Source organism: Urocitellus parryii, chromosome 9 (genome assembly GCF_045843805.1).
Source record: "Urocitellus parryii isolate mUroPar1 chromosome 9, mUroPar1.hap1, whole genome shotgun sequence".
NCBI lineage: Eukaryota > Metazoa > Chordata > Mammalia > Rodentia > Sciuridae > Urocitellus > Urocitellus parryii.
This window is the reverse complement of record NC_135539.1, coordinates 95,978,907-95,992,069: the sequence shown is the minus strand read 5'-3', so window position 1 is coordinate 95,992,069 and position 13,163 is coordinate 95,978,907. Positions and strand designations below refer to the sequence as shown.

General features: G+C 35.7%; 1 protein-coding gene across 1 annotated transcript in view; it reads right to left on the bottom strand.

Moving 5' to 3' along the window:
- Positions 1–13,163, bottom strand: part of Nvl (nuclear VCP like) — a 113,293-nt gene that overhangs the window by 98,149 nt on the left and 1,981 nt on the right. The window contains exon 2 of the mRNA XM_026407153.2: positions 10,963–11,036. Coding sequence (XP_026262938.2) covers positions 10,963–11,036 — 74 coding nt within the window. The remainder of the gene's footprint in view (positions 1–10,962; positions 11,037–13,163) is intronic.

The window sequence follows — 13,163 nt, the reverse complement described above, 5'->3', positions numbered from 1 at the left end:
GTAAAATTAGCACACACAAGAAATTTAATATTGGGACTGGTTATAGCTCAGTGGTATATCGCTTGCCTTGCATGCGTGAGGCACTGGGTTCAAATCTCAGCACCACAAAAAATAAATAAATAAAAATATTGTGTCCATCTACAACTAAAAAAATATTTTAAAAAGAAATTTAATACTGATAAAATATTATTTAATAGAGTCTATATTAAAATTTTTCAAATTGTTCCCCCAAGATGTTCTTAGATGGCTGGGTGCAGTGGTGCATGCCTGTAATCCCGGAGGCTCAGGAGGCTGAGGCAGGAGGATTGCAAGTTCAAAGCCAGCCTCAGCAAAGATGAGGCACTAAGCAACTCAGTAAGACCCTGTCTCTAAATAAAAGTAGGGCTGGAGATGTGGCTCAGTGGTTAAGTGCCCCTAAATTCAATCCCTGGTACCAAAACCAAAAAACAAGCTGTTCTTAGATTTTTATTTTCTTTTAATTAGAGCCTAATCAAGGTTCATGCATTCACTTTGTTCTCTTTAGACTCATTTAAATTATAATCATCTTTTCTTTGACAGATGTTTTTATTATTTTTTTTCTCTTTCACTTTTCTTATTGGTACATTATACTTGTACATATAATGAAATTGTTACATGTCTATACATGCATACAATATAACAATGTTATGTGGAATCACTCACTCCTCAGCACTTCCCCTACTTCTTCCCTACCTCCCACCCCCTATCTTTTTTCCCTACTGATGTCCCTTTTATCTTCATGAGATCACCTTTCTTTTTCTTTTTCCTCTCTAGCTTCCACATATGAAAGAAAACATATGACCCCTGATCTTCTGAGTTTGACTTATTATGCTTAACATAATGGTCTCCAGTTCCATTCATTTTCCCGCAAATGACATAATTTCATTTTTCTTTATGGCTAAATAAAACCCTATTATCTATATATATACACCACATTTTCTTTATCCATTCATCCACTGATGAATACCCAGGCTGGTTACATAGTTTGGCTATCATAAATTGTGCTGCTATAAACATGGGTAAGCATGTATCACTGTAGTATGACCGCTTTAATTCTTCAGGATAAATACTGAGGAGTAGGAAAACTAGGTCATGTGGTGGTTCCATGCCTAGTCTTTTGAGGAACCTCTGAACTAATTTCCAATAGTGGTTATACTGATTTACAATCCAACCTATAGTGTAAAGGGTTCCTTTTTCTCCAACATTTATTATTATTTGAATTCTTAATGACTGCCATTCTCATAGGTATGAGATGAAATCTCTCAAGTTTTGATTTGCAATTCCCTAATTGCTAATGATGTTCAACATTTTCTCATATATTTGTTGGACATTTGTATTTTTTCTTTTGAAAAGTGTCTGTTTAATTCATTTGCCCATTCATTAATTGGGTTATTTAATTTTTTGGTGAAAAAAAAACTGAGTTCTTCCTATGTTCTAGATATTAATCCTCTGCCAGAAGAGTAGCTAGATTTTCTTCCATTCTGTAGGCTTTCTCTTCACATTCTTAATTGTTTCCTTTGCTGTGCCGAAGCTATTTAATTGGATGCCATCCCATTTATTAACTCTTGACATTATTTCCTGAGCTTTAGGGATTCTATTGAGAAAGTTGTTGACTGTGCATATATGCTGCAGTGTTGACCCTACACTTTCTTTGATCCATTTTTAGTTGACTTTTGTGCAGGATGAGAGATAGGGGTCAAGTTTCATTCTTCTACATATGGATAACCAGTTTTCCCAGCACCATTTGTTAAAAGGGTTAAAAGGGCTCTTTTCTCCAATGTGTTTTTAGCACCTCTGTCAACAGATCAGATGACTTTAGATGGGTAGGGTTTTTATTTCTGTGTCTTCTATTCTTTACCACTGGTCTATACGTCTGTTTTTATGCCCATTCATGCAGTTTTTGTTACCATAGCCCTGAAATATAATTTGAAGTCTGGTATTATGATGCCTCTAGCATTGCTATGTTGGCTTAGAATTGCTTTATCTATTCTGGGTATTCTTCCAAATTAATTTCAGGATTGTTTTCTAGTTCTGTGAAGAATGTCATTGATATTTTGATGGGGACTACATTGAATCTGTATGTTGTTTTTGGTAGTATGGTCATTTTAATAATATTAATTCTGTCTATCCATGAACATGGGAGGTTTTTCTATCTTCTGAGGTCTTCAATTTCTTTCTTCATGATTTTATAGTTTTCACTATAGAGGTCTTTCTCCTCCTTGGTTAGATTCATTCCTAGGGTTTTTTTTGTTTGTTTGTTTGTCTGTTTTGTTTTTATTTTGAGGCTATTATCAAAGAAATGGTTTCTTGATTTACTTTTTAGCAGATTCATTGTTGGTATATAGGAAATATGTTGCCTACTACCTTGCCAAATTTGTTTATTAGCTCTAGCAGTTTTTTGGTGGAGTTTTTTTGATCTTCTGCAAACAGACGCTGACATTTTTGAAAGGCTCAGACCAGTTAATTCATAAAATTTCCTGTAATCTAGATCTATTTTGTATTTCCTCAGTATTAAATTCAAGCTAAGCATTTCTAGCAAGATCATATAGTAAAGATGACAGATGAAAGCTTGATAAGGAAAAGAATATTTATATAACTTCAGAGTAAATTCTTAAAAATTATACACACACACACACACACACACACACACACACACATATATGCATGCCCTGGGGGAAAGGGAAATGCAGAAAAATCCAAATGTAGGGATTTAATATATAAAAACTATGTTATAATCTTCAAGTGTCAAAATCATGAAAAACAAGGAAAAGCTGAGCAACCAGTACAGATTAAAGGAGACTAAAAAGACAAAACAACCAAGTATGTATTTTGGTGTAGAGAAAAAACCCACAAAACAATAAAGGACATTAATGGGACAATAGGCAAAATATGAATACAAATTAGATAATATTATCATATAACCATTATTTTTTCTAGTTTTAATTAATGAACTACAGTTATGTAATAGAAAGTCTTTATACTGTGGTAGTAGAAGCAAATGTGACTCCATTTTGTTTTATGACTTCATCCTGTAAAACAACCATGCCAAGTAAAAGAGTCATGACTGGGGCAAGATGTTCTTTTCCTTTTGCTACAGAAACCTTTAAGAACACGGAACTACCTAATGGGGTATTGTTTCTGTAACTAGAGTAACAGGGCTCTGTTTCTCTAACTGGGGTGACTGGGATAACTGTGATTGGTTAGGCTTCCCTCCGCTTGACTGCACTGTCCCGCTTCTGTAACCTGGCTTGCTTGCATTGGCTACACCCCCCACCCCCCACCCCCCACCCCACCACGCGAAAACATCCCTTTTGCGGTTTTCAGACTTATAAGGAGTGCCCTTGCAATTGTTCGGGGCTGATCAGGGAACAGCTTTATGTTCTGGTCAGCCGCCACCGGTGTGCTTCAATAAAGGCTTGATTCGATTATACATGAGTGGTCTGGAAGTCAGTTTATGAAACCCTGGGATGAAGCTTTAACTATAACAGATCTACTAGAGGCACAGACCAGCTACTTTGCTGGTTGAAACAGGAGGATCCACATTTGAGGCTAGCAATTTAGCGAGACTACGTCTCAAAAAACTTAAAAAAGTCTACAAAGTGTAGGTCATTAAAGTGTTTGCCTAGCAAACTGGAGGTCCTGGATTCAATTCCATATTACCCCCCACCAACAAATGCACACACAAATCTTTGTTCTTTTGAAAACAGACAATAGGTAAGGAATACATGGGTTTTCTTTGTATATGCTATTCTTTCAACTTTAAGTTTACTATTCTTTCAATTTTTCCTCAAGTTTGAAAATATATAAAAATAAAAAGCTTTAAATAAAGCAAATATTGTACTAAATCATGGCCATTTAAAAAAGCAATTTTTGGCATGGAGCAGTGGTGTACACCTTTATTCCCAGAAGCTGGGAAGGCTGAGGCAGGAGGTTTGCAAGTTCAAGACCAGCCTCAGCAACTTACAGGGCCCTAAGCAACTTAGACTGTCAAAAAATATATATAAATAAAAAGGATTGGGGATGTGGTTCAATGGTTAAGGGATCCTGAGTTCAATCCCTGATGTAAAAAAAAAAAAAAAAAAAAAGGCAATTTATCGGTTAGATTAAAACTCAACAGTACAGCACATGCCTACCATGTATGAGCATGTATGAAGCCCTAGGTTCAATCTGGAGTAATGCAAAAATAAATTAATTAATTTAAAAAGCAACTTAATTGGGAGGCTGAGGCAGAAAAATCACAAATCTGAAAGCCTGGATAACTCAGTGAGACCGTATCTCAGAAAATAAAAAACTCAATGGAAAAAGAACCTGAGCAAAATATGTTAAAGTAACACGAATATATCAATACAAAGTTTTTCCTTCCAAACAGGTTTATGCTTTTAAAAATCAATTAACTAATTTAAATGGGGAATGGGCTATAAACCAGTAAGTTGAAATACTTCTATTAGCAGCAAATCATATGAAAATTTGAGAAAACTGAAAACACAAACCTTAAGACAATAAAAAAGGCTAATAATAGTCACCTACTAAACCTTATATTAAGGAAGAAACACCTACCAAATGACAATCAATATTCAGAACACTAATCCTTACCTTTTTCAACAGAATTACTCTTCTGAACTGAACTTAATAAAACTTAATCAAAAGCATCTAGCAATCAACATATACCTAACACTAAAAAGAGAACTGGAAAATGATTGTAACTAAAAACACAAGGTACAACCATGAATCTAAAACAAAAGATCTAAAACAAAACCATTTTACCAACCTAATTTAAAAAAACAACTAAGAATATATATAGATAGCATAATTTATAGCACTGCTTATGTGATATTCAAATATCAAAAACTAAGGATTATATATTGATACACAAAGTTTTCTTTCCCTTCAATCCCCAAGACCAAAAAAAAAAAAAAAGTCTCCTCCATGCTGTCATATAACTTAATCCATAGGCCTAACCTTTGTTTTATAGTTACTGGTGACTGTTTATCTTCCTCCACTTCTGGACTGTGAATTTCTGATTTACATTTATTTTCATATCTACTATAGCATATGAAACTGCCCTTATATAAAATAGGCACTTAATAAGTATCTGTTATAATATGAAAAATCAAAAGCTCCTGATATCTGATAGGAATGCTACAGTATAAAATGGGAAAATCTGCATGACACACGATCTGGTATAAATCATATTATTCTGCTATATTTCACTAAATATAATCACTAACATGAGACAAAGCAATTTCAATGTCTCTGAAAATGAGCTACATTATTCTGCTTCTAAATGAAGACCCAAGAATCTATTTCTATTTTTGGCACACATTTTTCAACCTATCAGAATAAAATCTTGGTATGATTTGAATGACAAAGACGAAAGAAAAAGCCCTTTCCATACTGAAATTAGCAATAATGGCTCTAATTTCTTTGAGATCCCATTTTTTTTTTTTTAAAGTGTTCAGCCTTCTCTACCATCTAGAGCAGGCCCTCTCTGCTTGTCTCCCAGGCTTGCTTTATTGTTGTCTGTATTCTTTTTTTTTTTTTAAGAGAGAATGAGAGAGGAGAGAGAGAGAGAATTTTTATTATTTATTTTTTAGTTCTCGGCGGACACAACATCTTTGTTGGTATGTGGTGCTGAGGATCGAACCCTGGCCGCACACATGCCAGGCGAGCGCGCTACCGCTTGAGCCACATCCCCAGCCCGAGATCCCATTTTTGAAAAGCCATAAATCAAGCATGTAATTCTGCACCCTGCTGGCTCAGCAAATTTTTACTTATAAATTATTCATAGTAGGTGAGCATAATTTCAGAACTATGTAAATATATTATCTGGTAATAAAAAAAGGAAAGAAATGAAAGTACTAAAGAAAAACTTAAATGACTAAGTAAGGGCACAAGAATTCCTTATAAATGAGCACTTCAAATGCTCTCTCCAAAGCCACTGTGCTATCTTACAATATTAACATGAAGTTCCTCAATAAACCCCTCCATCTGACCCCGTACCATTCTCTGAAAAGAACTAATCTTGTCCCCTCTTTTGATAATTTCACTTTGATAATTAAGCTGTCTAGGAACTGACATTTATTCTCTCAGTCACTTATTCATTCAACTCCTCTGATTTTATCAAATGAGTGTTGACCTCCCTTGGAGAACTAGCCAAGAGCCTGGAACCCAAAGAAGATACTATTCAGGCACTATAAAAACTCTGCCTTTATGCAGGGCACTATGGTGTGCATACCTGTCAACATATCCTAGCAACTCCACAGGCTGAGGCAAGAAGATCTCAATCTGGCAACTTTGTAAGACCTTATCACAAAACACAAAATTTAAAAAAGAAAGGACTGGGGATGTAGCTGAGTGGTAAAGCACCAAAAATAACTCTTCCTAGTTGGACAAACATTTTACACACACATATTATGGTGACATGCAATAACAGAAAGCAATCATGACAATTATGGAGTATGTATATATAAGAAAGAGAGGAGAGACAGTGTTTGTAAGAGAAAAAGAGAGAGATTCCAAATTGTTATTAGATATTACTGGCACATGTAATACAAGGCAGGCAGACAGGAAGAACTAGATCATGAGACCTTTTTGCTTTCTCTTTTTTGGTACCGGGGATTGAACTCAGGGGCACTCGACAACTGAGCCACATCCCCACCCCTGTTTTGTATTTTATTTAGAGACAGGGTCTCATTGAGTTACTTAGTGCCTCAGTGTTGCTCAGACTAGCTCTGAACCCATGATTCTCCTGTCTCAGCCTCCCCAGCTACTGGGATTACAGGTATGTGCCACCGTGCCCGGCCAGATCTTGAGACCTTTAAGCATTTGGGAAAAAAAAAAAAAATCACTGGTAGATTCAAAAGACAAGTGAAGGCTTATAAAATAGGGGCATAACAAGGTTGAATAAGCACTCTAAAGAGATTACTTTGAGACCAATGTGATTTTGCAACCTATACACTCAGAAAAATGAGAAATTATATCTCATCTGATTTAAATGTATGATATGTCAAGGTCATTGTACTAGGGCTGGAGATGTGGCTCAGCGGTAGCGCGCTCGCCTGGCATGCGTGCGGCCCGGGTTCGATCCTCAGCACCACATACCAACAAAGATGTTGTGTCCGCCGAGAACTGAAAAATAAATATTAAAAAAAAATTCTCTCTCTCTCTCCTCTCTCACTCTCTCTTTAAAAAAAGTCATTGTACTGTCATGTGTAACTAATTAAAACAAATAAAAAATTTTTAAAAAAATTAAAAAATTTTAAAAAAGAGATTACTTTGATAGCTGTGGTGTGGCTGGTTTAGAAGAGTAGTTTTCAGTGGAGGTGGTAACACATCTAGAAGACATTTTGAAAATTAGAGGGATGATTTGAGGTGTCACATGTTGGGGAATAGTATGGCACTTTAGTGAGTATGGTCATTAATTGCTGGATACTCTATGTGCTAGACAATCCCACCCTTCTTCATGACTTTCAGTTGTTCTACCAAATATTTGTGATGGTGCAAAACTTGTTTATATGGTTCACTGAGACCACCAAGAACATTGTGGTCATGGTATCTGAGATGCCCACGGAACACATTTATATCAGTCTGCACTTGTTGTTATCATAGTCATACTTATTCTATCAATAAACTCAATGTTCTGACTACCATTATATTTTCTATTGTCGCAATAGGCCTGAGCACCTATGGATTTGAGAACCAGTGTATTAAAGCAGGGGTCAGCAAACTCTGTAAAAGGGCCAGATGGCAAATATTTAGGCTTTAAAGGCCATATTGTCTCTGATGAAACTACTGAACTCTACCTTTATAACACAAAAGCAAAAACATAAATAAACAAAACCACTTAATTTAATGGACACAATTTTCATGTATCCCAAAATATTCTGAAATATTTTTTCAACCATTTAAAAATGTAAAACCGGGCTGGGGATGTGGCTCAAGCAGTAGCGCGCTCGCCTGGCATGTGTGCAGCCTGGGTTCGATCCTAAGCGCCATATACAAACAAAGATGTTGTGTGTGCCAAATACTAAAAAATAAATATTAAAAAAAAAATATTCTCTCTCTCTCTCTCTCTCTCACTAAAAATAAATAAATAAATAAAAATGTAAAACCAAATCCAAATGCAGTTACACATGCCTATAATACCAATTACTTAGAAGCTGAGGCAGGAGGATCACAGTTACAAGGCCAAACTCAGCAACTTAGCAGGACCCTATCTCAAAATACGAAATGAAAAGGGGTAAGGATGTGGTTCAGTTGTAAAGAGTCCCTGAGTTCAATCTCTCATACAATAAAAAAAATTTAAAATAAATACAGTAAAGCCATTCTTAGTGCATTAAAAACATGGTAGGCTGGTCTGGCATAAGGGCCATAGTTTGGTAAGTATGAATTAGAGAGGAAGGCAAGCTAAATGCATAAGAAGTTGAAGACAGGCACATGCTGGTAATCCCAGCAACTTGGGAGGCTAAGGCAGGTGGATCACCAATTCAAAGTCAGCTTCAACAACTTAGCAAGGCCCTAAGCAACTTAGAGTCACACTGTCTCAAAATGAAACACAAAAAGGGCTGGGGATGTGGATCAGTGGTTAAGTGCCCCTGGGTTCAATCCCTGGCATAAAAAAAAAAAAAAGCATGAGAGGTTGAAACGAAGTCTAAACAAGAAATATAGGGCTGGGGATGTGGCTCAAGCGGTAGCACGCTCGCCTGGCATGCGTGCGGCCCGGGTTCAATCCTCAGTACCACATACAAAGATGTTGTGTCCGCCAAAAACTAAAAAACTAAATAAACAAATACTCTTTCTCTCTCTCTCTCTCTCTCTTAAAAAAAAAAAGAAAAGAAAAGAAAAAAATAGAGGCTCTGAATTAAACCAATAATGGGTGGAGAAGAGGGAGAAAAGCCACCACCAAATATTTAAAAGATAATAGAGCAAGGCTTGGTGACTTACTGTAAATGTACACATAAGAGAGGATGGCTAGGTAGAAACAGGAAGACAAAACAAGGTATTTAACCTGAGTGATTAAGTGAGTAACTGTACTATCAACTAAGGAAAAAGAAAAAAAAAGAGTTACCTGGGAGTGAAGGTAATATTCATGATCTGCTCTCTTTTGCTGATACCCCAAACTCTGCCCCCCTTTATGCCCTCTCCCAGTGACACCACCTGCTATTTTAGATCCACTCCCTCACTCCCATCTCTAGTTAAAAAAAAGTCTTTGTTTAAAAAAAAAAAAAAAAAACACCAAGTGGCAAAGCAATTCATACATTTCATTGAATGAATGGTGGAAACAGCAGCAAGCTTAAACCACTCATGAAATAAATTTTGATGAAAAAAAAGAAGAAATATTGAGCAAAAGCAAAAGTGGAGTAAATAAATTTTTAAAAAAGTCTTTTTAGTTATCTTCTTTTCATACTTCTTAAAACAAGAGTTGGTACTGGGAAGCCTGCCTTCCTCTCTAATTCACAGTTACCAAACTATGGCCCTTATGCCAAACCAGCCTATCACATTTGTAATGCACTAAGAATGGTTTTACTGTATTTATTTTTTAATTTTTTTATTATACTAGGGATTGAATTCAGGGGCGCTTTACTGCTGAGCCACATCCTCACCTCTTTTCATTTTGTACTTTGAGATAGGGTCCTGCTAAGTTGCTACTGTCAACAAATATCTAAAAACGTAGAAATGGCTTTGGGACTGGGCAAAGGGTAGACGCTACAAGAATTTTGAGGCATATGTTAGGAAAAAAACCTAGAATGCTGACCAGGCACAGTGGCACATGCCTATAATCCCAGCTACTCAGGAGGCTGAGGCAGAAGGATCACAAATTCAAGGCCAACATGGGCAACTTAGTGAGACCCAGTATCAAAATAAAATTGCAAAAGAGCTGGGGATGTAGCTCAGTGATAAAGCAGCCCTGGGGTCAATCCATAGTATCAAAAGAAAGCCCAGAAGAACAGAATTTGGGGAATAACATGAAGAACTTGTGCAATGAGTTGAACGGGTTTCTCCTACAAACTCATACATTGAAGTTCTAATCCCCAGTACTTGAAGACATAACTGTACTGGAGACAGAGCATTTAGAAGTGATTAAGATAACATGAGGTCACATGGATGGGCTACAATTCATTGTGACTGGTGTGTTTATAAGAAAAGATTAGGACACAGATAGGTATTCACAGAGGAAAGTCCATGTGAAGACAAAGAAACAAACCCTACTGATGTCTTCATCTTGGACTTCTAGCCTCCAGAACTGTGAGCAATTAAACTTATTATTTAAGTCATCCACTCAATATACTTTGTTACAGCAGTCTATAGCAAACAAATTCATAGACTAAGGAGGAAAAGAAAATAAAGACACTGAAAACAAAGCAGAGTCAATGAAAAATAAGAAAGAGAAGATGTGGAATTAAAAACAAAAAAAAATTAATCTTCAGTGGAAAGTCTGAGTGAGTGATATATTTCTAGATTAAAACACTGAAGGAGGGCTGGGGTTGTGGCTCAGAGGTACAGTGCTTTCCTAGAACACTTGAGGCACTGGCTTCAATCCCCCGTACCACTTAAAAAAACTAACTAAATAAAGATATTGTGAACATTTGCAACTAAAAATATTTTTAAAAACCAAAAAAAAAAAAAAAAAAAAACTGAAGGAGATCATTACTGACAGTTTTGCTTTTCTAATGAAGCCTGAAAGAAAGTAATATCTCTATCTCCTGATCAGACAGTGTGAGAGGCTGAAAGGTAAAAAGTAGCCAACACCCCTAGTGAAAAGGACAGCTCACTGCATATAATAGATGCTTACAGACATCATATAACATGAATTGAATTCCAAAGCATATGGATTGAAGAGGTAATGCTAGCAGTCATTGATGTCAACTGGAAATTTACGCTGGATGGAAACTTTTACAATGGTAGAAGTGGGGAAGCAAGGATCTAGAAACTACATTTTTTTACCTGTACATTCTTTGCAAATCAGATGCTAAGATTCCAGTGTCCACATATTTGCCACATCTATTACTGGTGAGGTACTAAAACAGAAAATATGAAAAACATAAAACACTCAATATTTCAAACTCTGTGATTATCAAGAAACAAGAGACCAAGTTATTAAAACATTATACTTTAAATTCTTTATTAATAAAGTATACCAAAATAATTTTTAAAAATCACCAAATAATTATCAATTTGAAATCAGAATTTAATCAACAATATTAATCACCATTACAACACAAGAATATTAATAACTAGACAGCTTTATAGTAGTGAGTGTGGGCTTACTATAACCAATGTTCCCAAATACAACTGAATACAGAAGTAAACTGTTGGGAATGAGAAAGACAGTAGAATGAATCAGACACAACTTTCCTATGTTCACATATGAATACACAACCATTGTAACACCATATTATGAACAAACAACAAGAATGGGAAGTTATACTCCATGTATATATGATATGCCAAATACATTCTACTATAAAGTATAACTTAAAAGAACAAATTTAAAAAAAAATTTTTTTTAAAGCCAGCCTCAGTTGCTAGGCAACTCAGCAAGACCTTGTTTCTAAATAAAATATTAAAAAGGGCTGGGAATATGGCTTAGTGGTTAAGTGTTCCTGGGTTCAATCCCAAGGCTCCTCCCTCCCCCAAAAAAATAACTGATTATTTAAGAATGAAATATAAATATATTAATTTTCATTTGATTTTTGTATATTGTTTTTCAAAAAGTTACTAAAGTAATTTGGACTAACTTCTTACTAACTTACTTGAACATCACTAATTAATAAACAGATTACCTATTATTGGTGACCTAGAGGTACTATGAAAAAACTACTGAGACCCTAAAGTCCCTGTGAACCAAAAGAGTTTGGGAACCTCTATCTTAGGCACTGTTCTCAGGCCTTTTACTTTCTCTTAAAACACTCTTATGAGGTAGATATTAGCTTCCACATTTTATAGGTAAAATAATTTAAATGAGGCTTAAAAAGTTGTCAAGCAGCATATAATACATTGAAGGGGCAGAATTTAAGTTAGACTATCAGCCTATGTATTTCAATATTTGCTAATATCCAGTCTGACTTTCTCACTTCACACAACTTTTTTTCCAAGCACAGGGCAACAGATTCAGTACCCTAAACTGGATCATTCTAGCTCATCTTCTCCTTCTCTGGCCTCCTACAGCATGTTGCCATTTGCTACAGTTATTTTAAATTATACTTAATTATGTGTATCTCATAGCTGCTGTAAAAAAAAAAAAAATAGCTGGGGATGTAGCTCAGTGTACAGCATTTGCCTACAACGTGAGAGGACCTGGATTTGATCCCTAGCACCACAAAATGTAAGTCTAATTTCCATTAAAAAAAAAAAAAAAAAGAGAGAGAGAGAGAAAGAAAGAAAGAAACAGAGGGGCTGGGGTTGTGGCTCAGCGGTAGAGCTCACTCATCTAGCATGAGCAGGGCACTGGGTTTGATCCTCATCAGCACATAAAAATAAATAAATAAATAAAATAAAGGTATTGTGTCCAACTACAACTAAAACAAAAATATTTTTTTAAAAAAGGAAAGAAACAGAATAGAAAGGTGTCTAAAATATGCCACTAAGTGGGAAAAAAATCAAGCAGAAGAAAATGTCTTATTTAAAAAAGAATAAATATATAAGTATGTATAGGCATAAGAAATCTTTAGAAAATAGAAACTCTCCATGGTCACCACTAGAAAGAACAAAGATGATAAGACTTCTTTTCATTTTAAGTCCATCTGTCCCTTTTTTGTTTTGTTTAAAAGATGGAATCTCACTACATTGCCCAGTCTGGCCCAAAACTCCTAGGTTCAAATGATCTTCCTGCCTCAACCTGGTGAGTGGCTGCTACTACAGGCCTGGACCACTACACCCAGCTTTGTCCCTTTCATTTTAAGCCATAAGACCTATTATTTTTACAATGAACCAAAGTGAAAACTATAAAGTTCATAATGTCAAGAATTGAAAAGCAGTCAACTGTGGGCAGGACTGAGAAAAGACCACTTGATTCAACAGTGTTCAGTGACCTGAATACAGTGAAGTAGTAAGCTGTGGGACTATCTATAGGAAGAGTAATTCAAGAGTGAGTAAACAGCAAGAACAAAGGTCCTGTGCTTGGCATCTATAAGAAAGTCAATGTG